At 47.0% G+C, this 25294-nt stretch overlaps 2 protein-coding genes across 4 annotated transcripts; one reads left to right on the forward strand and one right to left on the reverse strand.

Annotated features, from left to right (window-relative positions):
- The first annotated feature begins 203 nt into the window (after nt 1-203).
- Nucleotides 204-3398, forward strand: st3gal7 (ST3 beta-galactoside alpha-2,3-sialyltransferase 7). 2 transcript variants are annotated; one of them, XM_084452162.1, is made up of 8 exons: nt 204-280; nt 637-865; nt 946-1063; nt 1241-1575; nt 1661-1847; nt 2057-2197; nt 2360-2509; nt 2763-3398. In XM_084452162.1, the coding sequence occupies exons 2-8, from the start codon at nt 729-731 to the stop codon at nt 2775-2777; spliced, it is 1083 nt and encodes a 360-aa protein (XP_084308288.1). In that variant the 5' UTR covers nt 204-280; nt 637-728; the 3' UTR covers nt 2778-3398. The 2 variants fall into 2 exon arrangements, with proteins under 2 accessions (XP_084308288.1, XP_084308287.1); XM_084452161.1 differs by having other exon boundaries at nt 2741-3395.
- Nucleotides 3399-3610: 212 nt separating this feature from the next.
- hps1 (HPS1 biogenesis of lysosomal organelles complex 3 subunit 1) lies at nt 3611-22059 on the reverse strand. Of its 2 annotated transcripts, XM_084452158.1 has the most exons (17): nt 21450-22059; nt 21047-21181; nt 20255-20397; nt 19696-19804; nt 8449-8609; nt 8173-8275; nt 7976-8054; nt 7753-7808; nt 7450-7623; nt 6892-7071; nt 6601-6677; nt 6203-6352; nt 5921-5991; nt 4931-5070; nt 4545-4658; nt 4277-4359; nt 3611-4167 (listed from the first exon to the last, which is right to left on the reverse strand). In XM_084452158.1, exons 1-17 carry the CDS (start codon nt 21564-21566, stop codon nt 4005-4007), a joined length of 2055 nt encoding a protein of 684 aa, XP_084308284.1. In that variant the 5' UTR covers nt 21567-22059; the 3' UTR covers nt 3611-4004. The 2 variants fall into 2 exon arrangements, with proteins under 2 accessions (XP_084308284.1, XP_084308285.1); XM_084452159.1 differs by lacking the exon at nt 6892-7071.
- Nucleotides 22060-25294: the final 3235 nt, after the last annotated feature.

A 25294-nucleotide genomic window follows, 5' to 3' on the forward strand; every position in this document is an offset into this window, starting at 1 on the left:
CAGGTGTAACAGAGAGGGAGGAGACAAGGTTCACTGGAGCGCTGCAGGATCAGCCCAAGTGTGTAACAGATCTGAAATCAGCCAACCCTCCCTCTGTCAGAGTGGGACACTGACTATCAACCTGTCAAACTGACCAGAGGTCAGCAACCGGGAGCGTCTGTAACTGACCCTGATAACAAAGGAGTTCTGCGGCCATTTTGTGAGATTAGAGAACAGCACCGTAGAGTGAACAGAGAACTGCCATCAGCTGACAACACTCCCAACACGCTGAACATTTCAGGTACATCTCTTACTGTACATTACTCTGCTGTTCAGAACATAATGTAATGTAATGATGAATATAGTGATTCGAAGTTGAAGTTAGTGTTGTGATCGAACTGAATATAACAAAAGCCTTTCTAACTTTTCAACTAACTTTAACCATGTTTGTCCTACAAGGAAATCATTTGCATACTATAGTGTGTCATACAGTGAGTGTGTAGAGATAGGTTGATCCAGTCACTTTTAGAGTGAGCTTGTCAGTCTGATATTATTAGACAGTTTATTACAGATGTTTTATTAATGGTATATTCTATGTTAGTGCCTCAAGTGACTACCTACATAATTTTCTCATTTCCTCATACTTCCATGTATTAGGAAAGTTGGGAACAACGTTTGAGGATGCTGACGGCCGTATCCTGGTCGGAGAGGAGACAGTGAAGACAGGAAGTCAGCCCCAGCAGGTCGCCATGGTGACGCTGAGCCGCCTGAGTGTGGAGGACCCAGCGGACCGGTGTCCACTGCTGGCCCAGGCTGAGTCCACCGAGACCATGCTCGTCAACACACACCCCCGCAAACCAGACACCAGGGAGCACCTCCTCAGCAGGTGTGTGTGTGTGTGTGTGTGTGTGTGAAAGTGCGTGTGTGTATGTGCGTGTGTTGTTAACATGTCAGTGTTTTCTCCAGGACTGTTAACTTGGCCTTGAGTCTGGTGCTGCTGGTTGGATTTTACTCAGCCATCCTCATCCCAAACCTTCTACCCTCAAATCAGCTGCCTGATACTGAGGACAACCAAGGAGATCTGGTACTCAACTACCACACCCACATTTACCTGTATTCCGTTATGCCATACCTTTCGCAGGTATCTGCTAAAAGGAACAGGTCTTACTATATCGCTTTTTGTGCCTGTCTGTCTGTCTCTCCTCATTTCTCTCTCTCTCTCTCTCTCTCTCTCTCTCTCTCTCTCTCCATCCAATCGCAGGTCTTGCTGAACCGCTCTGCCTCCCTACTGTCTGGTCCCTGTCAGCCGGGATGGTGTCTGGCCCACCTCCGCTCCCTGGCCTGCTCCCCGTTCCTCCAGGACATCCCCGGCTTCCTACAGCAGGCCGACAGGCCCACGCCCTGGGTCCTGCCCCCTCCACTGGGGCTGCGCGGCAGCGAGGACCGCCTGGCCCGGGCCCTGGCCTCCCTACCCCGGCCCGGCACGCCCGTAGCCCTGGAGGGAGGCTGCAAGCGCTGCGTGGTGGTGGGCAGCGGCGGGGTGCTCCACGGCAGCCATCTTGGATCCCACATCGACCGGTATGACGTCATCATCAGGTGAGGGCGAGGCGGCGGTGTGTCTGATGCGCAGTAGCGGCCTGCGACTTGTTCCTTACGGCCGCCACTCCTCCTCTTCCTTCAGGATGAACAACGCCCCAGTGTCGGGGTTTGAGAGGGACGCGGGCTCCAGGACCACCATCCGTCTGATGTACCCAGAGGGAGCCCCCCATTTCCCCAGGGAGTACCAGCACACCTCCCTGGTCGCCCTGGTGGTCTTCAAGAGTCTGGACCTGGACTGGCTGACCTCCATCATCACCAAACAACCCCTGGTGGGTACCATGACACACAAACATAATGGCTGTATTTGTATGGATTTATTCAAAGCCCATCCCAAATGGCAACATTCATACTGTAAGGGATCCATTTTGCTACGGAAATTAATATTTTTACTGCCCAGTAACGGCGCTGGCGTAAAACTGCCAACATAGAACCATTACATCCACGATTCAGCATCCTGGGTCTGGTTCTGATTCTGCAGAGCTTTTGGTCCAAGCTGTGGTTCTGGAGGGAAGTGGTGGAGGACATCCCCCTGAGCCCGGAGAACTTCCAGATCCTCAACCCAGAGATCATGCACAAGACGGGCCTGGCGCTGCAGACCTACGCCCAGCCGCAGCAGAAGGTCAGAGGTCAAACACCTCCGCTCACACCAGTCATTTTCTTTGGACCAACTGATATAACTGTTCCCCTGGTTCATAGTAACTGTCTCTCTTCTCTCTCTCTTCTCCTGTCTATATATCTTTATCTTCATCTCTATCTCCTTCTATCCCCTCCCCACCTCCAGATGGTCCCTACGTTGGGCGCCACGGCGGTGGTGCTGGCGCTGCAGCTGTGTGACCAGGTGAGCCTGGCAGGCTTCGGCTACGACCTGCTGCATCCGGGCGCCCGGCTACACTACTACGAGTCTCTACACATGGACGCCATTAAAGCCCAGGTCAGAACACGCACGCCCACACACACACATGCGCGTACATACATGTGTAAGGAGATTCACGTAGATGTACAGTAGATGCAAATGTACACAGATGCAAACAGCTAGGGTAAAAAATAAAAATAATTACGTTTTGTTGGGGCATTGAGGTACTTTGCTTTTAATGGAGGGATGTTTAACGGTTTTGTCGGCATGTTGTTCAAGTTGTGTGTTACTGCGGTGTGTAACTGTCAGGTGGTTCATGACGTTGGTGCAGAGAAGCTCTTCCTGAGGGACCTGGTGGCTTCAGGAGCGGTGGCTGACCTCACGGGGGCGCTGTGAGTCAGCGCAGCACGGAAGAAAGTAACTACCAACAACAGACTCAAAACATCTTCTGCATCTCCCATCGCTCTCCGTCAGCACATTCTAGACGGACGCTCTAGAAGACATTCTGGAAGAGTCTCGTGTTCGAAACTGCTCACTCATTCACGCATGGGTATATCCTCTGTCTGTTCACTAGAAATTAGTGTAAATTGTGGGAATTTTCTAGTGAACTATATAGTGAGTCAAATTAACCATTGAAAATAGCGAACACTATATATATATATAGTACTGTATAGTAGGCTACACTTTTTCTGTAATAGATAACGGTTTTGAACACAGCTAGGGGTGAAGGCATGAGATTCTAGAAGACATTCTGGAGGAGTCTTCAGCATCAGCTACATGAAATCACATTACTGTGTCTACGTTGTTTAGAATTACTTAAATTGACAACAAAAAAATACATTTTTAGTTTGTAATATTGTTAAGATTTTGTTTACCTACTGTATAGTTGTGTTTTATGAAGAGAACCAAAGAAAGGCTGTGGACTGTTTTAATCTCCATTGAATATTGTCACTTCATTGTCTCCAACAATGTTTTTCACTTCATAAACCAAACTACAGTACAAAGTTCTACTGTATAATTCACTGAAATTATAAAATTAATACTGAGACAGAGATTGAACTAAATTGTGTCATATCAAACCGTACACAGGAATCAGTATACAATAACATAATAGGGGAAATATAGGTATAGAAAAAAGCATAGATAGAATCTTCAAAGGTGTTCACCTCATTCTAGTGTGTTTTATCAGAAAGCAGTAGTTGAACTTTGAGCTATGTGATGTACCCTTGAGACAGTGTGTTAACTGTAGGGAAATTACTAGTACCACCAAATCACACACACACACACACACACACACACACACAGGATAAACGTACAGAGATATAGGGATATGTATTGAAGCCTTGTAGTTGCTCAGGAGAGAAAACATTATTAACAATATATTACTACAGAAATATAGGAGTGTCTCCAGGAAAGTGCTAGTCAAACTTTATCATCAGTGCTTCAGCTAAATACATTTTAGGCAATTCACTGTATTGTCACTGTACTGTACATTCTCATGGAGAGTGTGTGCGCATTCATACATGTGTTTGCATGTCTGTGTGTGTGTGTGTGTGTCTCTCTCTCTCTCCCCCTACAGCAGGGGTATGCGAGAGGGCTCCCAGAGCTTGCGTGCCAGCTGGCTGCAGTGCTGCAGGATGTAGTCTGTGGGGATGACCCCCAGGTGGACGGTCAGCAGCTCGTAGCACTTCACCACCTCCCCCTGGTGACTCTTACTGTAGAAGCGCAGCAGCTTCCTGTCAGAGGGGGAAACAGATGCTGAAACATCAGACCTATGGCTAGCTAGAGGGGGCCCTCCTGTGTGTGTGTGTCTGAGTCTGGGTGGAAATATCCTCTCAATCTCACCTGTAGTAGTCCCAGGCCAGCATTCCGATGGGGGCGGAGTCATCAGGCAAGATGGGCAGGTCCACCACCTCCAGCTTGTAGCCCTGATTGGTCAGGAAGAAGAAGGGGAGAGCCAATCAAACGGCATAACGAAACACCATAACAATCCTATGGGACTAAGGGGAAGGGATCCTTGTACAACATAGAACCGAGACTAACTATCACAGAGCACCCTACGGTCCTGTCAGTGATAGTTCAGAGTGGATGTAGAGTGGATGGAGCAACGTACAGATTCGTTCTCAAACCAGAGGAAGAAGCAGAAGTAGTAGTCTCCGTCCCTCAGCGTGACCGTGGAGTAGCCCTTCTGGACATAACGACGCATGGTGCTGACCAGACTCCACACCTACACACACACACACACACACACACCACACACACACACACACACACACACACACACACAGAGGGAGGGATAGATGGATGGAAAGATGAATAGGCAACCCTGTCGATGACCCTATCATCACGTTTTGCATAGTAAACCACAGCTTAGACAATGGCTGTTCTTCCAAACCAAGACAGACATCGTTTACATTCTAAATCATTTAAAATATCAAACTACGAGCCAACACTCCGACACCCCCTCTGAACACACAGATACAGTACAGTGCGACTGACCTTGCCCTTGATGAAGAGTGCCAGCGGTCCCTTGCCCAATTCTGAGGTGGTGCGGTCCGTGATGTTGAGTGACGGGGCAATCATCTGACCGGCAGAGCGGTCAACGTAGATAAAATGGACCAGGCCGGGAAACTCATCCAGATATGTGAGACCAGCGCGGTTAAAGACCAAACAATCTAATATACTGACACAGCTTAACCTTAACCCAATCCACATCAGTCTGGTATACTGACCCAGCATAACACTAAACTTAACCCTGACCCACAACAGTCTGGTATACTGACAGAGCAACTGTAACCACTAACCCTAACTATAACATTAACCAAAATCAACAGAGTGATGTTCGATGGTTTGTTGACCTAATAGGGGTCCTTCAGAATAAGTCATAGACAAAACCTACATGTAAATAATTTAAATAAAGAGACAGGGACAGAGACAAAGATAGAGACAGGGACAGAGATAGAGAAAGAGATGGAGACAGGGACAGAGAGAGATAGAGATGGAGACAGGGACAGAGATGGAGACAGGGACAGAGATGGAGAAAGGGACAGAGATGGAGACAGGGACAGAGATAGAGACAGAGATGGAGACAGGGACAGAGATGGAGGCAGGGACAGAGATAGAGACAGGGACAGAGATGGAGACAGGGACAGAGATGGAGGCAGGGACAGAGATAGAGACAGAGATGGAGACAGGGACAGAGATGAAGACAGAGATGGAGAGACAGGGACGAGATGGAGACATAGATAGAGATGGAGACAGGGACAGAGATGGAGACAGGGACAGAGATAGAGATGGAGAGACAGGGACAGAGATGGAGACAGAGATAGAGACAGGGACAGAGATAGAGACAGAGATGGAGAGACAGGGACAGAGATAGAGACAGAGATGGAGAGACAGGGGCAGAGATAGCGTTGATAAGTGTGCTGACTCCCTGCCGCCTGCACCTCCAGCAGGGCACCACAGGGGGTGGAGCAACTTGGCTAACAGGATATGACACCATTGTGATGTTCCTCTTGCTCTTCACCAACAGGAAGTCCTTCCAGTCCATCAGCTTCTCCCTGGCGGATGAGAGAGAGAGAGAGAGAGAGAGAGAGAGGAGAGCGAGACATACATTGAGAGGGGAGAGATGAGAGAGAGAACGAGCGAGAGTGAGATGAGTATGACCCGTGTGGACAGGCATGCAGATATTTCAGGCCACACTTTCTATGCAGAGGTGTGTGTGTGTGTGCGCGCGCGTGATGAGAGGAAGTGTCGGTGCTCCCTACATACTGGACCATGGTGAGGGCTCTCTCCTGCAGTCTTGGGGACAGGCGCTGGCCACCCCCCCACCCCCCTCCTCCTCCTGAATGGTGTGAGATGAAGCACTGTCTGTAGACACTACACAGCTGGGTCTTCATACTGCGACACCAGGGCACCAAACTGGCACACACACACACACACACATGGACATACACACACACAGTACATAAACAGAAACGCTCAAGAGGATGAGATCACACTTTGGACAGAAATACGCTTTGCATCTCGAAGACAATGGCGAGGGGAAAGTGCTAACAAAGCTACTTGCTTTGAGAGAGAAAATCGCATTGTAAGTGAAGTCATGAGAATAATATCATATAATCTGTGTAACTGCTCCCCTGTCCAGCAGAGGGCAGTGAGAGACTCACTCCCTGTTGAAGCCAGGGCCTCCTCTGGTGAAGGCTCTGTTCTTGAACTCCGTCCACACATTCTGCAGCTGGGCAGTCTGGGGAATGGAACCAGAGACCATGACAGGCCGTTTATAGAGACTTGATGCAGCATGATCACCTTACCCTTTCCATCATGATAAAACAGTAAAACAGTCATGTTTTTATGCAACAAGTTGGGACATTTCCTGTTCCATGGGCATGGCTAAATAGAAAAACATTGGACCCTGATGACTCACAGACACAGACAGACTCACACACACAGACCCCAACCTGTATGTCAGCTGAGCCCAGGGCTTTGATGAACTTGTCGAGTTTGCTGCGGAGTTCGTGGATGGCAGGTTGCCCCCTAGTGGCCGCTGAGCCTTCCTGACCCTCGCTCAGGCGCTTTTCCAGCTTGGCAAATGCCTCCAGGAAGTTGTAGACAGACATGGCCACCATGCTGTTAGGGATCTGAGAGACATTTTGGTTGGTACAGTATGATTCAATGAGAGGAGATGTGAGATTCTTTACTTTTCTTGAGGTTGAGAGTGTTGATAAGTCTGGAGGAGTATTTTGTACGTATGTGTGTGTTTATTATGCGAGTAGTACATGCATGCCTGTGTGTGGGTGTGCATGTGTGTGGTCTGTGTGTGTTGTCTGGCGTGTGTGTGTTTGTGAGCATGCATGTGTGTGGTCTGTGTGTGTGGTCTGGCATGTGTGTGTTGGGGGCGGGGGGGGGGGGGGGGGGGGGCGTGGTATTGTACAGTTATTGCCAAACTACAGAAAATATTGTGGTAAGCCTTGTCCTTATCGGAGGAAGTGTCGTGGTCTGGCGTGTGTGCGTTGCACCTTAGTGAGCAGCACCAGCGTAATCCCAGGCCACAGTGGGAGGCAGTACATGGAGTGAGGTATCATGGGATAGAAGCCCTCCTTGAGGGTGACCTCCAGGAAGACTCTGCAGGGGGTTGCGGGGTCAGAAGGAGGGGGAGGGGCCTCCAGGGTGTGTAGGCTGTCCTCGGCCATCTGGAGAAGAATTATTGGTTATGACGTTACATTACAGAGAAGAGAACACTGCACCTGGTGATTTTGAAGACATCTCCATCCATGAATGGACAACAAATGTGAACAAGTATTCAGTTCACTGGAACTCACCTGTATGTCTGGATCCACAAACTCAAACACAGGAGTACCACATTCCTCATGTCTGCCTGGATACAGAGAGAGAGATATAGAGAGACAAGGAAAAAGAGAGGATTGAGAAAAATAGAGAGATGCAAAGAGAGAGAGATAGAGAGAGAGAGAGAGACAGAGAGAGAGAGAGAGAGAGAGAGAGAGAGAGACACACACACACAGATAAAGTCAAAACTCCACCCACCTGAGCTAGCAGAGTCTGTGTATGTGGGAGAAGCCTCTGGAGTGTAGAAGATCTCAGGAGCTGAAGTGCTCTCCACATCCTACAAACACACACACACACACACACACACACACACACATCAGGGAAACAATCACTAAGGCCTACAGGTGGTCCATCTCTACAGTACATATAGAAGGTCAAGACGTTAGAAGTGCTACCTCAGGAGTGGTATCCTCCAGGTCGATGTTGCTAGGATACATGTTCTGCACCATGACGATAAGAGCCAGAAGGTCGGAAGAAGTGAGGGTGCTAGCATTACGACTAGAGAACGGCAGGCAGGGATGAGAAAGAACAATCTAATTGTTATTCTACCAGAGGTAGATAACTTGTTACAAGGCTAGTTGTAATAGCAATATACATAATACTAATAGCACCTGGAGTATCGTTTCCTAGTTACCTGGAGTAGAATGCTAGTAGCTTGGTGCGCTAGTTACCTGGAGTAGAATGCTAGTAGCTTGGTGTGCACCAGTATGAATGCATGTAACACCTCCTCCCCTGCCCTCTCAACACTGGTGTTGATCTGCTGGACCAGACGGCGCTCCAGGAACTCTATACACTGCTCACACAGCGTTGGGTGGATCAGCCTCTCGACTGCCTGAAGGGGGAGTGAACCAGAGAGGCGGAGTGGGGAGGGGAGGGGGAGAGAGGAGAGGGTGGAGCGACGGAGAGAACCAGGGAGAGGGAGAAAAGATGAGAAGGGACAGGGAGTGAAAGACTCGTGGAGTTGGGCCGGAACTAAATACAAATAATGAGTGGCTTGTCGGGACAGGGACTGGGGCACCCTGACCTAGTGTGTGTTTACAGTATGTGTTTACAGTCAAATTGAGTTAATTTAGGTTTTTGGTCACTGATAAATGCAAAAAAGTACTCTAATGTCAAAGTAATGAATTTACATATTATATATTTATATTAATAAAAATAAAAACCAGAACATAATTGATTGCATAAGTATTCACAGTGTGAATGAAATTTCAGTCTCACTAATGTTACCCACACCATTTGTTCTTTTCTTTGTTTTCTTCCCTGACTGTTGTTCTAACTTTGTAGTTCGTTCCCCTAGAATCAGTCTGTTAAAACTACAAATTGTTTCTGTGTGACATCATTTCCCTGTCCTCTTCATCCTGAAAATGTATGTCACTTCCTTTCTCACGTTATAAGGTATCACTTTCGATCCCCAGTCCCTCACTCTTGCCTGGATTCACTTCCTGTGCCGAGTCCGTTTTGCAAATCGTAACATAGAATAAAACTATTGTCTTTGTTTGAAACCAGCTTGACCGACCACTCAGCGTCTTCTTGTAATCTAAACTAAACCAAGTAAGATTTTCATTCATAACAGCCACCAAAATGGTATGCTGCTTCTCCAACAATAGACCATGGACAAGGACATTAAAGCCCTACTCAACAGAAAAAAGAGCGCCTTTATAGCAGGGAGGAGGCCAGGGCAGTCCAGAAGGAACTGAAGAGGGAAGTGAGGAAGGCCAAAAAAAGATACAGAGAGAGGGTGGAGGGTAAACTTGAACTGAACAGGGTGGCGGTGCCATGTGAAGACGTGTTTCTACCGAGCTCCTCACTGGAATTGCTTTTTAATACGGAAGCAGCTAATTAATGTTATTATTTTTCGAACCACTCATTAACAAATTAGAGACTTTACATTACTAGCCAAATATTTCGATTTCTGATGGAGAATGTCTGGGAAAAAACAGAAAAAAACGGAGAAGCCTGCTAGCAACAAGGCGAGCCAAGTGGCTAGCTCCGAGGCTAACTCGAACGCGCCCGTGCAGCCCAGTGACAGGTCGGACGCGGGGCAGGATGCCATCCTTCAAGCGATAGCTGAGCTAAAGACTGAACTGATCACTAAAGCGGAGACACAAACGGCTGAAATTCGGAGTCAGGTAGACCAGCTCAGAGCAGAACTTAAGCTGGCTAACGACAACACGGCCGCCAAACACGAGGCTCTGGATAAACAGGTGGTCGCCCTCGAGACGGCAGCGAGCAGCCATTCAGATTCGATCACCGCTCTGCAACAGGCCATGGCTAACGTGCAGAAAGACCTCGCTATACAGAAGGCACGAAACGAAGACTTGGCGGCACGGTCACGCCGCTGTAATCTACGCATTACTGGGATAAAGGAAGGGAGAAAGAACGGGAAGAGTCCGACAGATTTCGTGTCCCATTGCCTGAAGGTCACACTCAACCTCGACAAGCTCCCTCTTCTCGACCGGGCACACCGAACGTTGCGGTTGAGGCCAGGCGACAATGAACCACTGAGAGCCTTCGTCATCAGATGTCACTATTTCCAGGAGAAGGAGGCAATACTAAAGAAAGCAAGACAAATGAAGGAACTGACCACTGGGGATGGTGATATGATCCGGGTTCAACAGGATTTCACTCAAGCAGTAGCCAAGAAGCGGTCCGAATTCAACGAGGTGCGGGGCTTGCTGCGGACCTGCGAGGGGATACGCTTTGGCCTGTGGTATCCAGCGGAGCTCAGGATAACGGCGTCGGACGGCCAGCGTAACAGCTTCACGGATGCCAAACGGGCCAAGGACTTAATTCTGAAGAACCTGAGGCGCAAAGAGTGAGAATAATATGAGTCCGGTTCCGGTAACGTGTTGCTTTATTCTACGGCGAAAGCCGGCTGCGCTAGAGCGCTATGCCATTCTCAGGTCGTGGACTTAAGACTGGTAGGCCTACTGTGTTTTGCTCTCCCAACGGCCTGCTAACAGGAAGATAACTAAGTAGGTCTAACGTTACTTTATATGATTCGTTTCTGTTTCGGCTCGTCAGGGCTCTTTCACCACGAGTTGGTATGTTTTGAGTGGGTGGCTGGCTGGATTTATAGCCTACTTCCCTACTGTCATAGACCAGCAAGGTTAGCCTACATGTAATGGCTTTACTGTGCCCAGATGGGCATCGGTTTTTGTTTTGCACAAGTTTGATTTTGAATTCTGAATGAGTGAGTTAGATTTTGTATCACAGTTTGTGAGTTTAGCTGCATCATATCAGATGTTCATACAGTTCTGGTGAGGCGCGGTCTCGCGAGGTAAGCCAGTTTCGTAGCTTATGTCTAGGTTATGCGATAGTTTGCGAGGGGGGTATGCAGTCTCAGTTGGGGAGGGACCAGCATTGGGGTTTTGTGAGTGTTACATATTACATGTCGTTTTGTTTTTTGGTTATTTCTTGTCATCCACCTACAGCTCAAGAATGTTCATACAGAGAATTGTCATACTTCAGATGTTTTTTTAGTACTAGGGATGTCACATACACGAACCACGTTGTTTATAGTCAGGCTACAATAGTTTTGATAAGGGATTATGACGGATCCTAATACCAATAGGCCTAGAACAAACCGGGCAGACACTGTACTCATTAATTGGAACACTAGGGGGCTCAATCACCCTGTAAAACGGAGTAAGGTATTTTCACATTTATCAAAGTTAAGGACAGATATAGCATTTTTGACTGAAACTCATTTGCTTAACAAGGACCATACCAGACTTAAGAGGGGGGGCTTTTCAGAGATTTTTCATTCTACATTTAATGCTAAGTGTGGAGGTGCGGCCATTCTTATCCACAGGAATGTACAATTTTTACAATCTAAGGTTGTCTCAGACAGGGACGGTCGTTTTGTCATAGTGCAGGGTCATCTTTATACTTTACCAGTGGTGCTTGCATGCATCTACGCTCCCAATTGGGATAACGCAAAATTGTTTAGAGACTTTTTCTCTCTCCTACCAGAAGTGAATAGCCATGCACTGATTGTGGGCGGGGACCTGAATTGTGTTCTTGACCCAGCGCTGGATCGCTCCAGGGCCACACCGGGGATGCTAAGTAAATCAGCAGAGACAATTAATTCCTTTCTACAGGCTTATGGGGTGATTGATGTCTGGAGACATAAGAATCCAGGGTCTAGGCAGTATTCATTTTTTTCACCAGTACATCAAGCATACTCTAGATTAGACTACTTTTTGTTAGACAAGAGACTTCTCCCCTTGCTGAGATCTGTAGAATACGAGGGCTTAGGTATCTCTGATCATAGTCCGGTGAGGATGTCACTTTGCTTTCCAGGTAATGAGTATGCACGGCGCACATGGCGACTTAACCCAGATCTTTTAGCTGATGATGATTTTGTTAGCTTCTTATCGACTCAGATTGACTTTTTTCTAGAAATGAATCAGCTGCCAGACACAACCTACTGCAACCTATGGGAAACATTGAAAGCATATTTGCGCGGTCAGATAATATCTTATAATGCCAGTCTAAATAAAAGACGGTCAGCACGCCTTAATGAGCTGATCTCTCTGATTAAGGATCTGGACCACAGACACTCAGTGGCTCCCTCGGCTGACCTCTACAGGGAAAGAATAGCATTGCAGACAGAATTGGATACTCTTTCATCCGGGCGGCAGAGGAGCTTCACCTTAAATCTCGCCAGGAGTTCTATGAGCATGGGGAACGGGCCAGTAAACTGTTATGCCACCAGCTGAGGCAATCCTTGGAGGCTGGGTTTATAGCGGAGATTGACACCCCGGATGGAATTACGACAGATCAAAAATGTATAAATGACCAATTTAAGAAGTTTTATGAAGACCTTTACACTACAGAACACTGCGATAGCATGAGCATGGTAACGTTTTTCGATGGTCTTGAGATGCCGAGCGTGGCCCCCAATGATAGGACAGAACTTGACAATACCATTTCAGCAGTTGAAATAGATCAGGCAATTAGGAAGATGAAGTGTAAAGCTCCTGGGCCGGATGGCTTCCCGATTGAGTTCTTGATTTGCAAAAAAATTAGTCCCTCTCTTAAAGGGGGTTTACTGTGAGGCACTGGAACTCAAATCTCTCCCCCCTACTATGACCCAAGCCACAATTTCAGTCCTTCTCAAAAAAGGAAAAGACCCTCAGAAATGTGAATCGTATCGGCCTGTGAGCCTGCTCTGTTGTGACTTTAAGATTTTGACGAAGGTTCTGGCCGGCAGACTGGAGTCAGTCATGCCTAGAGTAATACACCCGGACCAGACCGGTTTTATTATAGGAAGGCAACTTTTTGGTAACCTACGCAGGCTCTTCAATGTTTTGTACTCTCCAGAAACTCCACCTATAGCAGAGGTTGTGCTCTCCCTGGATGCCCACAAGGCGTTTGACCAGATTGAATATGACTACCTTTATAATTGTTTGGATAGATTCGGTTTCGGGCCGACTTTTTGTAACTGGATTTCAGGTTTTGTATGCTGCACCGCAGGCCGCAGTTCGTACAAATAGCACTGCCTCAGGGTATTTCCAGGTAGGTAGAGGGACAAGACAAGGCTGTCCGCTAAGCCCACTTCTATTTGACCTAGCCATGGAGCCGCTGGCGGTTGCCTTGAGGGGGGCGGGGGATGTCACAGGCGTAGATAGGGAGGGTCTAACTCACAAATTGTCTTTATATGCAGACGACCTGCTACTTTTTTTATCCAACCCTTTGGTCTCCATCCCCAGGGCATTAGATATCATCTCAAATTTTGGTAACTTCTCAGGATATAGGATTAACCTGGTTAAGAGTTTGCTCTTTCCAGTCAATGACCAAGCCCGACAGATGTCGTTTGAAGCATATCCGCTGACTGAAACTCGGGATGCTTTCACATATCTAGGTGTATCAGTAACCCGTAGATACCAAGACCTATTCAAACACAACTTTAAACCAGCCCTTGAGAAGGCCAAGCAAGACCTTACTCGTTGGTCAACATTCCCTATATCATTGGCTGGAAGAGTCAATTCCGTCAAGATGACAATTATGCCCAGGTTCCTATTCCTGTTCCAGACAGTACCGGTTTTTATCCCAAAATCATTTTTTAAGGAGCTAGACAAGTCCATTTCTGCATTTATTTGGAATAAGTCTGTTCCACGAATACGTAAGGAGTTTCTGGAGAGACGGAAGGAGGTGGGAGGCTTAGGACTACCAAATTTTATACAATACTATTGGGCGGCTAACATTCATAAGTTGATATACTGGGTGTCGGCGCCACAGGAGGAGGGTGGCGCGGTTTGGGTTGAAATAGAGCAACACTCCACCCACCCTGTATCCCTATCTTCTTTAGTATGTGCTCCGTTGCCTCTCAGTAAACAGCGCCTTACAAATAACCCCATTGTGAGTAACTCTCTTCGAATATGGTCTCAGTTCAGGACCCACGTTAAGCACAGGCAGGCCTTGTCCTCTCTCCCAATTGTGGCTAATGCACTTTTTCCGCCCTCTCTTATGGACTCTGCTTTTCGGGTGTGGTCCGGAAATGGTCTGGAGCGGGTGGGGGATCTTTTTAAAGACGGGGTTTTTATGTCTTTTGATCAGTTGGTGCGTGAATATAATATCCCCCGCTCACATTTTTTCCGATATTTGCAAGTGCATGCTTTTGTTAGGAAGCACTTCCCCTCTTTTCCTTCACCTCCATTAAATAGTTGGATAGACGAATGGCTGGGGTGGGATCCAATGCATAGGGGGGCTGTGAGTAGATTATACAGTGATATCCAGGAGATTACCCCCCCTTCACTTAGTCATATCAAGACAGCGTGGGAGGAGGACCTTGGCTATGACATCTCAGATAGCTCCTGGCAATTTGCGATAGAAAGAATACATTCGACATCTGTCTGTATTAGACATGGTTTGCTTCAATTTAAAGTACTCCATAGGCTTCACCTGTCTAAAAGTAGGCTCGCCAGGATATATCCAGATGTTGACCCAACCTGTTCTCGATGTCACCAAGCCCCTGCTTGACATTTATGTCATATGTTCTGGTCATGTCCAAAATTAGTTACATTTTGGTCCTCTATTTTTGAGACGTTCTCTTATATTTGTGACAAGGAGATCAGCCCTGACCCAGTAACAGCAATTGTTGGTGTGGTCCCTGAGCAGGTAGTGGTGTCTAATGCCCAATCAGATGTTATAGCTTTTTCCTCTTTATTGGCTCGACGCCTTATCTTATTTGAATGGAAGTCAGCCACCGCTCCTACACACAGCCGCTGGGTTGGGGATGTGTTGGCACATTTGAAGCTTGAGAAATTGAAATACTCAACCAGAGGATCCGTCCAAAGATTCTTTAAGGTCTGGCAGCCATTTTTAGACTACTTCGCCACAGAATCCCCTACTAGAGATACTGAAATGTAAATACTGTGTGACATTCCTTTGAATCTGTAAGTGATATTTATTTTTGTCATTGGAGCTTTTGGATGTATAATGTTTTTCAGTTGTGCGTTTTTTGTTGCGCGTTTTTGTTTTTTGTTTGTACAGTACGTATGGATATTGGTGGATGTGTTTGTCTTTGCATTTGAAAATTCAATAAAAATATTTGAATAATAATAACTTGAACTGAACAACTGGGCTGGGACACCTCTAATCGCTAACCAGCAACTAGGCCAATTGAGCTTATGGTAGTTCACTAGCTCAGCCATAAATAACTAACTGAATAAATACGACACATAAGCACAAAGCTGCCTTTTGGCTTAGTCTTGATATAACTAAGACATCTGCAAAAAATTTTTTTTTTCCACCGATAGATTTAGCTACAATGTCCACAAACATTTAAGCTAGTTTGGCGAATTGTCGCCTCAACTTCCATCGTTTTTGTTGACAAATTATTGACCGGAAACTGCACTGTGATGTGCCGTGATGAATGAATCACCGTCTTGTTTCCTATAGTATCCTCTCGATGCATACTACATTTTGGGGTTAATTTCGGCAATTGTGTACTTTATGTACTATATAGTACGCCAGATGTAGTACAGACAATTTTGATGTAGTACACTACATCTAGCATACTATATAGTACATACTACATACTTAGTATGGACATTCAGAAACAGCCTTACATCGATTGGCCAAAGGGGGGCGCTGTAGTAGCCGATTGAACTTGTGAACTTTGAACAGCATCTCATGCCCTGTTTGACCTAGTCACGAAACTTTGCATACTTATGCCTCTCCTCACGATGAACACATTTGCCTCAAGAATCCATAACTTCCAATTATGTAGATTTCCTGCCATTTTGAATTTTTTGAAAAAATCTATGCATGAAATTCGGTACACACAATCTAGGGACCAATATCTAAAGGTTCATCTCTTCAAAAGTTTGAAAAGTTAAATAAAAGAGCCACTAAAATGCAAAAGATTGCTGTAGAACATCCTGTGACCAAATGGGATTCATATTCACATCAATGACCATATAGTTCAAATGTGGGTATGGCGTGTTTCGCTTGTTGCCTTTGATGTGTTTGTTGCGCTTGGCCCTGTTATTGCTGCATACAGCTGTATATTCTTTTTTTTAAACATTTTATGTGTAATGTGTAAATGAAAGGGAGACCGTGCATTCTCAGTGCTGGCACCTGGGCTATGGAACAAGCTTCCTCTGAACATCAAGTCCGCCACCACCCTGGGGCCTCATTTATCATTGAGGTACGCCATATTTTACACGGTCTTTTTCGCGATTTCAGGCGTACGCCATTTTCCCCCCCCAGATTGCGATTTATCAAGCCGAAAGGGCGAAAATTTAGTCGCCTTTCTACGCGCTTTTGTAGGACACCTCTCAACTTGTCCTACCGATTTACACGGTTTTCTACACCCTTTTTGAACACAGGGGAAACTGGCGACGCAGGTGGTGCGTCGGTGAATTACAATGTTTGATGGAGAGAAGCGACAGTTTCTGAACGCACAATCATGTAGGCTAATAGCCCAATTCAGCACAAACATATATCGCAATGCAAGATTAGACGTGTCCTCTAACCGGCTCATTCATGGTCCGATATGGATTTGTTCTCCAAACTGAACCTATGCGCTGTCCCAAACCTTTCCGCGCTATATGTCACACACCTAATGCCATCAAACGCCAATAATTGACCAATTAGATTGTCAGTAATATGTGATCATGTGGACCTGTTTGCTGTTTGGTAAGCATATAAATGACAGTCCTCCTGTGCGTAATGCGAGCCTAAATGAATCCGGCGCTACTCGGCCTACTGGCCGAGATAGAACTCCAAAGAGGTGACGGCGATGGCGACTGCACCCACATAAGGGCACCATCAGTGAATGAATACGTCTATGTGAATCGCTAAAATGTGCACACTATAAATACCCAAATCATATGTGACGCCGACATGCTCATCACAAGTGTAGTGGCACGGTGGCCTGGCTCCACGCATGACTCATTCATCCTGGCGCACAGCAGGGTAGGGGCTAGACTGGAGGCAGGCGCTGCGCGTGACGGCTGGCTTGTTGGTGTGTGCATAGCCAAGATACATATTGTCTTATTTACTTTAATCTTTATTAGCATTTTCCATCCATACAACGACAATACAATAAAACATAAAAACTTACAATAACAGCTTATGGGTACTTCCATCCATGCAGCTTTTTTTTCTTACTCAAATATGACAATTTTAATATTAGTGGTATCATCACACTTCCTTCTATAATCCATCCATTTTCCCATCTCCCTTCAAACTTTCCTTCCTGCATCCTCAATGCATAAATAAATCTCAAATCTCCACAACACCCACCACTGCTCCTTGGTTGGGGGTCCCACCTTATACCAAGCCCTCATTATTGTCTTTTTACTAGCAACCAATAGTACTTTCACTAGGTATCTGTCCCCTCCTTGTACATCATTCTGTTATGTTTGCCAAGATGTATATTCAAAGCTGATAAGAATGAGAACCAGTCAAGACCCCACCACAAAATGAGGACCCAAGCCCTCAGCCCCCTCCCCGTCATGAGGTTTACCAGCGGGGCCAAAGGGCCCACACTGAGGTCATGCGCCAGCTATGAAGACACAAACAAGTAAGGTTCACATTTCTACCATTTTATTGTCTGTTGGTGGGTGACTGTGTGAGGTGTGTGAGTGCGTTTGTGAGTGAATGTGTGAGGTCCGTGAGTGTGGTAGTGAGTGACTGTGTGAGGTCCTTGAGTGTGGTAGTGAGTGACTGTGTGAGGTCCGTGAGTGTGGTAGTGAGTGACAGTGTGAGGTCCGTGACAGCATGTGTGAGGGAATGAAGTGCAGTGAGGATGTCCTGTTGGCTCTGGTGGTGTAGTGTGGTGACCTCCACCAACTGCTGCACAACTGCCCCAATCCCTTCTGCCATTTCCCTCTGGGCCTCTAGGGTCATGAGCCTCCAGCACAGCGTCTGATAGGAAGCCCAGCCCCTCAGGGACCCTTGAGGCAGGGACGCTGGCAGCCAGAGGTGGAGGCGTGGGCGGTGGAGACGGAGGCGCTGGAGATGGCACTGGAGGTGGAGGCCGGTGCGCTGGAGGTGGAGGCACTGGAGGTCGTGGCGCTGGATGTAGAGGCTGCAACCGGCGGGGGCACGACCGTCAGGTCAAGGACCACTGCAGACTCCCCCTCCTCTGAGTCCCACCCCACGTCAGAGTCTGGAGAAACAATTTGTCATTTTCTTTGAGTTTGTCTGTTAACTTGATTATGCATTAAACATTTTATTGTGTAGCCATATTCAATTGATATGTTTTTCTGTTGGCAGCCAAATAAATGCTTAAGTGTGATTTACCGGGTGATTTAGATGAGTCTAAATTTCCCAGAGGGGAAAATGTTTAATGTGGTCTAACATTATGAAGTGGTCATCTGTGTTATCGTTCCCTGTTTTTGGTCCTAAATCAATCATAGCCTACCACAGAATGTGTGGAATGTTTGCTTTCCTCACAGCCACATAATACAGCATGTCCGTGTAGCCTACGCCAAATACAGGATGCACGAAACGTACAGTAGGCTTCCTAAACTGTAGGAGCAATCAGACAAATGTAGGCTCGTACAAATAGCTTACCTTCCGAAGATGATTTTCTTTCCTCGCGTGGACCTCACCAACAAGCACATGCACCTCCGTCTCCGAAAAGTTTCTCTTCTTTCCGCGTTTTTCCATAAACGTCTTTGTCTGTCCTAATGCTCCACGCTATATTATGTCGGTTCCTTCCGGGGTATCCACATTGTGCGCTGTCATAGTTTTGACCATATATGGTTGGATTTGGGCGTGGAGAGGGCGGAACACGGGGCGCGTGCGCGTACGCTCTCTTCTCCGCCAGCAACGGATTTTTCGTGCAGGAAATGGCGTACGACATTTTTGATAGATCCGAAAAGCGTGTAAATATTCCCGTCGTACGCTACATTTCGCATTTTCCGCGTTTTCGTCGTACGCCCTCTTTTACACCTGAATTTACACGCTCTTTGATAAATGAGGCCCCTGGACTCTTTTAGAGCACAGCTTAAAACTCACCTCTTTGTCGCAGACGATCTATAATTTATGTCCTTGTTGTGTCTTAAATGTAGTTTCTTGAATATTTTGTGTCTCTACAGTCTGTTTGTTTGTTTTTGTTTTTCTCTTTTTGTACCCTGATGTAGCAGTTGGTTGGGGGGCGCATTATAAATAAAAATAACATAACATAACATAATTAATTGGTGAAATTGTCGATTTAGTTTTATAACTTTGACATTATAGATTAGTGTTTGTGTTCATCAGTGACAAAAAAACGAAATTAAATCCATTTTGATTCCATGTTGTAACACAACAAAGTGTGAAAAAGGCCAAGGGGCTGAATACTTTATATAGGCACTGTAGACTGCCCTTTTAATAACTTTTACTGAAAAGAATATTGCATCTACCTAGCGTGCTACATAAACAAACTGACTACAGCAGCAAATCTCCTCCAGTACCTCCACCAGGAAGCTCTGGTCCTGCTCTCGAAGGCGGCTATAGGTCTCCAGCAGGCTCTCCAGCAGCTTCCATTGTCTGGTCCTTTGCTCCGTGTCCTGAGGACGCAACCTGTGTGTGGGGGAGGGCGACACGCAACATCAGACCTGAGGCCAGCTGAGGTGGATCAGACTTGAGGCCAGCTGAGGTGGATCAGACCTGAGGCCAGCTGAGGTGGATCAGACCTGAGGCCAGCTGAGGTGGATCAGACCTGAGGCCAGCTGAGGTGGATCAGACCTGAGGCCAGCTGAGGTGGATCAGACCTGAGGCCAGCTGAGGGATCAGACCTGAGGCCAGCTGAGGTGGGGCCACACGGCACAATGTGAAGCCTGAGGATGCAGCGGGCATGCACACAACATCATTCTAAAATGCCTTAAAACCATCTCGGCTATTGTGTAAACCAGACCCTAGAAGTCTGAGGGTGATATTTGGGCTTCCTAGGTACTACTCTGCTACCCACAGCTAACACCCTACCCACAGCTAACACCCTACCCACAGCTAACACCCTGTAAGAAGACGTACTCCCTTCTGAGCAGGGTGCTACTGAGGGTGATCATGCCGAAGAGGACCTCAATCATCTTCTTCATCACGTAGATCTTCCTCTTCAGCACCTCCTCTCCCTCCTCCCCGTCCCCATTCACGGCGATGTACAGGCACTCATCAAACTGGGAGGGAGAGAAGGCGATCAATCAGTCAATCAATCAGTCAATCAATGACATTTAAATATCAATATATTAGATCAATGAGTAGAGGTTATAGAATGCAGACAAGAAAATGAAATGTAGTTGACATGGTTTTGAACACTTCATTCTTTTGGTTACTTTGTTGCTAGCAGCGCTCATACCAGTGAGGCCTGAAGGTACTGAGACCAGGACAAAGAGCAGGAGGCGAAATAGAACTGGGCCACTAACACCGACAAGAATGGAACTGTGCCCAGCCGTCAGAAATGCATAGTCATAGTCATGTGGTAGAGTCAGACTAAGCTCTGGCTGATTCCTTAATGACTCCAATGTTAGACCAGGCTCACATGGCACTAATGAAGCCTCAATTCAATCATAGCATTGTAACTGGGCCAATGGAGAGCTAAACACTGACCTTTTTATTTTCCTCATTGTAACTGGGCCAATCGGGAGCAAAACACTGGTCTTTTTATTTTATTGTACTGCACTGCATTGTGTGTGTGTGTGAGTGTGTGTGTGCGTGCACATGTTACCTAGTGTGTGTGTGTGTGTGTGTGTGCGCGTGCATGTTAACTAATGTGTGTGTGTATGTGTGTGTTACCTGGTGTGTGTGTGTTACACGTGTGTGTGTTACCTGATGCAGTACGTAGGTGTGGTTGTTCTCGGTTCTGAAGGAGGTGTAGCTGTCTCCCAGTCTGTCCACCATGGTGCTGCAGGAGATGATGATGGGAGCAAACAACGTGCTAATGCTGTCCTCAAAGGCAGGGGGCTGGGAGGGCACGCAGAAATGCAGAGAGAGGAGGGAAGGAGAAAGGTATTACAGACAATACAGAACGATAGGCCTATAGACATTGGAGCAGTGGTTAAACTCTCTGCAACTAGTCTTAGGCTATTTAGCCTACTGTAGCCTACTCTGAGTAGGGTACTATCGCCGAGGTAAACTATTCTCCGCTGGCAATATCTCCTTCCCTGTCTCTATGGCATGTTGACAGGACACTGCATTTAAACATTCAATCAATAAATGTATCTTTCCTCACTCTCTCCCCTTCTTCTTGGAATGCCCCATACTGCTCCTGCAGGTTCTGTTGGAACTCCAGGTCGGTCCAGTGGAACAGCACCTCGGCGCTCTCGCTGGCTATCAGCAGGCACTTCATCTGGGCTGTAGACCGGTGGCTCCTGTGTGGATGTGGTGTGTGGTTATAACAGTGTTCTAATCACAGCGACCATCCCAACAGTCCAGCACTGCAGAGGGAGGCTGAAAGAACGTGCCTAACTGCATACTAAAATCCGTTGACAGTGATTGAGTCCAACAGCCTAAGCCACAACGAGCAAACTAAATAAATGAAGACGTTTCCAGCCTCGCCTTAATCCTCCAAACACTGGTTTCCTGTGTGGTCGCAACAAGACGCGTGAGAAAGAGGCTGGAGACTGTCATCTGGCAGCACGAGTCAAATATCAGGCTCTCCGGAATGTGTTTAGTGGTAATGACCACCGAGGCATGTCCGACACTTCACACTTTCTCTCATTCTAATGAGTGGTCCTCCTGAGCAAACAACTTGTTGCAAAGTTGATGTCGTTGACGGCAAGCTACTTCACGCTTTCAAAGTGTATCCAATCGTCATTGTGTCTTTGTACCGCTCTATTCCGCGATGGGCGACGTTTTAAAACCCCTGCTCATTCTGAACACATTTCACAATCAGCTACTGTTTTAACTCCGCTTCCGTGATTCAAAGTTTCCCCTGACTGATCATGTGATAGCGGCGCGCAAGCATCGGCCTGGTTTAGCCTCTGGGAGGAGTCGGATTCTATCTGATCTCAGATCAGCGAGTGTTATCCTTTCCCCCCAACTGCAACTTCGGAGGTTAACTGCTCCTGGGTCAGTGCTTAGCGGATTTAGCAGTTTATTCGACGGTGCAAGCCCCCCGAATAACCTAATTAATGAAGAGTGGAGGTCATGTGCCGGACCTGGTGTGTATAGCCTAGCCTAAATGATTAAGTAGCTTCTAGTCAGTCATCTGATATCTGAGGAATGCAGTTTAGCCCATGGGCTAGCCTATGTGAATAATCTGTGACCAATCTATGGCATCATATGAGATAGGCTACCCATGGGAACGGAGAACAGTTTCATGACGGACGGACGGACAGACAGACAGATAGATCAGAATTAGTTTTGCCATTGTAGTTTTTCAACATACAAGGATGTTTCGGATGTGGTGCATAACATGGAGACAACATTGGACAGGGTGCAGGGAAGAGACAGGACAGTGCAAAGGGCGAGATGAACAATATACAGAAGTAGTGCCGTCAGTGTATGAGTATGCAGAGTGTAATGTGTAAGTGTGTGTGTGTATGTATGTGCGGCGTGATGTGTGAGTGCGGTGCGTCCTATACAGAACATTCAGGTCATGTGCAAGTGTCTATAGACAGTGTCTCTTAACGGTGTTGGGGTCGGTGTTGGGGGTCGGTGGTGGGGTGGTATGGGGGGGGGGGGGGGGGTCGGGAGTCAGAGGACAAGAGAAGCCTTGTTGAATAGGCTGATGGCTGTGGGGAAGAAGCTGCCTCTGTGACGTGCAGACGTGGTTCTGAAGGACTGCAGCCTCCTGCCTGAGGGAAGTGGCACGAAGAGATTATGGCCGGGGTGGCAAGGGCTGGCCACAATCATCCTGCCCTGCTTCAGCGTCCCGAGACCTTCTCGGCAGATCGGATGACGCACTGCAGTTTGTCCGGGTCCTTGGCTGTAACGGCGGAGTACCAGATAGTAATGATAGAGGACGTGAGGATGGACTCAATGATGGAGGTGTAGAAGAGTACCATCATTTCCTTTGGTAGGCCGAATTTCTTCAGATGCCTCAGGAAGTACACCCTCTGATGTACCTTCTTCGTGAGGGAGCTGGTGTCTAGTTCCCATTTGAGGTCCCTGGAGAAAGTGGTGCCCAGGAAGCGGAAGGAGTCGACAGTGGACACCATGGTGTCATTCAATGTGATGGGGGAGGGGGGCTGGTTTCTTCTTTAAGTCTACAATCATCTCCACTGTCTTGAGAGCATTGAGCTCCAGGTTGTTTTGGCCGCACCAGGACAGCAGCTTATCGATCTCCCACCTGTAGGCGAACTCGTCTCCCTCAGAGATGAGTCCGATGAGGGTGGTGTCATCTGCAAACTTCCGGAGCGTGACAGACTGGTGGCTGGAGGTGCAGCTGTTGGTGTACAGGGAGAAGAGTAGGGAGGAAAGGACACAGCCCTGGGGGGAGCTGGTGCTAATTGACCTGGAGTCTGAGATGTTTTTGCCCAGCTTCACATGCTGTTTCCTGTCGGACAGGAAGTTGATGATCTACCTGCAGGTAGAATCAGGCATGTGCAGCTGGGAGAGCTCGTACTCCAGTGTGGGCAGGAGGATGGTGTTGAAGGCAGAACTAAAATCCAGGATCAGGATACAGGATCCTGGCGCAAGATGCTGTAGAATGTAGTGAAGGGCCATGTTTACTGCATCGTCCACAGACCTGTTTGCTCTGTAGGCGTACTGGGTGGAGGGGGGGGGGGGGGCATAGTTTGTCAAATCTGCAGTAGAACTCGTTCAGGTCAAGGCGTGAGTTGTCAGTGGACTGGAGGGATTTCGTTTTTCAGTTGGTGATCTGTCTCAGGCCTTTCCAGACAGAGGACGTGTTCCCCTCTGAGAACTGATGTTGTAGTTTCTCTGAGAAGCGTCGTTTAGCTTCCTCCTTTATTGTCTTGCTGAACCTATACTTGGCCTCTTTACATAAACCGTTCCTTGTCTCCACTCTTCCTTACTTCCTCTTATAGATAGATAGATAGATAGATTAGATAAGATAATATATATACTTTAATAATCCATGTGGGGGAAGTTTGGGGTTTCAGCAATGGAAAAGGTACAGTAGCAGTGGGAAAGGTACAGTAGCAGTGGGAAAGGTACAGTAGCAGTGGGAAAAGTACAGTAGCAGTGGGAAAGGTACAGCGGAATAGATAGATAATATACATAATAGATCAAGTTGAATTACAAGGAAAAAAAGAGGAAAGAAAAACAATATAAAAATATATCTATATATATAGCAGTGGCGGCTGGTGACAAAAAACTGAGGAGGACAGGAGGAAGAGAGGCGAACCGCCCATGGGCACCGGGGGGCACTTTCCCTCAGTCAGTTATTATTTTAAATATCAGCTTTAAAATGGATTTACAGTCAATCTTAGCATATGAAAAACTGAATAACACTTTCTTTAACTACATACAGCATTTATTTATCATATTCATGATAAAATATTACAAAACAACAATAAAACATTGTAGGCCTAAGCAATAGTTGTAATGGATTGCACTCTTCTCTAAAGAGAGAAAATAATTGATATTGGTGAGGTGCTGGAGAGGTTAGGTGATATATGAAAAATGTTTTTGATTAGGGGACACAAGTGTGCTTGCTCTCAAACAGTTTGTTGGCAAATAGATTTGACAACTGGACAATGGAATTCGTTGCACAGCAAATGCAGTATCCAACAGTTCGCTCATGGCTAGCTAGCAATGGTACAGCTATGGGATTAGCTCATTTGGGTTGCTGTCAAAGCTGCCACTCTTATGTTGCTATAGCCTACAATTATCAGAACAATATGAACATTCAATTGAAAGTTTTCTATCCATCATTGGATGAGGAATATAAGCACCGCAAAGCGATCAATTCTCACTCAAGCAGGAGCCAGGCTGTGGATTTCTCCGATCCGGTGTTGCGACCCAGTCTCTAGAAATGTTTTGGGACGAGTTGCCGACAGTTTGCGCCTCCAGCCAATCTGCGCGCCTGCCTATGCCGTAGCCTGACGTGCACCTCGTAGCTAACGTTACCGGCTATAGCCAGCCAGTGGAACTGTCATGTTCAGACGG

The sequence above is a fragment of the Borostomias antarcticus genome (genome assembly GCF_949987555.1).
Source record: "Borostomias antarcticus genome assembly, chromosome: 17".
Classification (NCBI taxonomy): domain Eukaryota; kingdom Metazoa; phylum Chordata; class Actinopteri; order Stomiiformes; family Stomiidae; genus Borostomias; species Borostomias antarcticus.

Coding starts and splice junctions, on each gene's coding strand:
- st3gal7 (XM_084452161.1), top strand. CDS start 729: ATGGTGACGCTGAGCCGCCTGAGTGTGGAGGACCCAGCGGACCGGTGT. Junction 866..945: donor AGGGAGCACCTCCTCAGCAG/GTGTGTGTGTGT, acceptor TGTTTTCTCCAG/GACTGTTAACTTGGCCTTGA. Junction 1,576..1,660: donor CGGTATGACGTCATCATCAG/GTGAGGGCGAGG, acceptor CTCTTCCTTCAG/GATGAACAACGCCCCAGTGT.
- hps1 (XM_084452158.1), bottom strand. CDS start 21,566: ATGAAGTGCCTGCTGATAGCCAGCGAGAGCGCCGAGGTGCTGTTCCAC. Junction 6,353..6,600: donor GGCCCTGGCTTCAACAGGGA/GTGAGTCTCTCA, acceptor TGTGTGTGCCAG/TTTGGTGCCCTGGTGTCGCA. Junction 4,659..4,930: donor CACTCTTCATCAAGGGCAAG/GTCAGTCGCACT, acceptor GTGTGTGTGTAG/GTGTGGAGTCTGGTCAGCAC.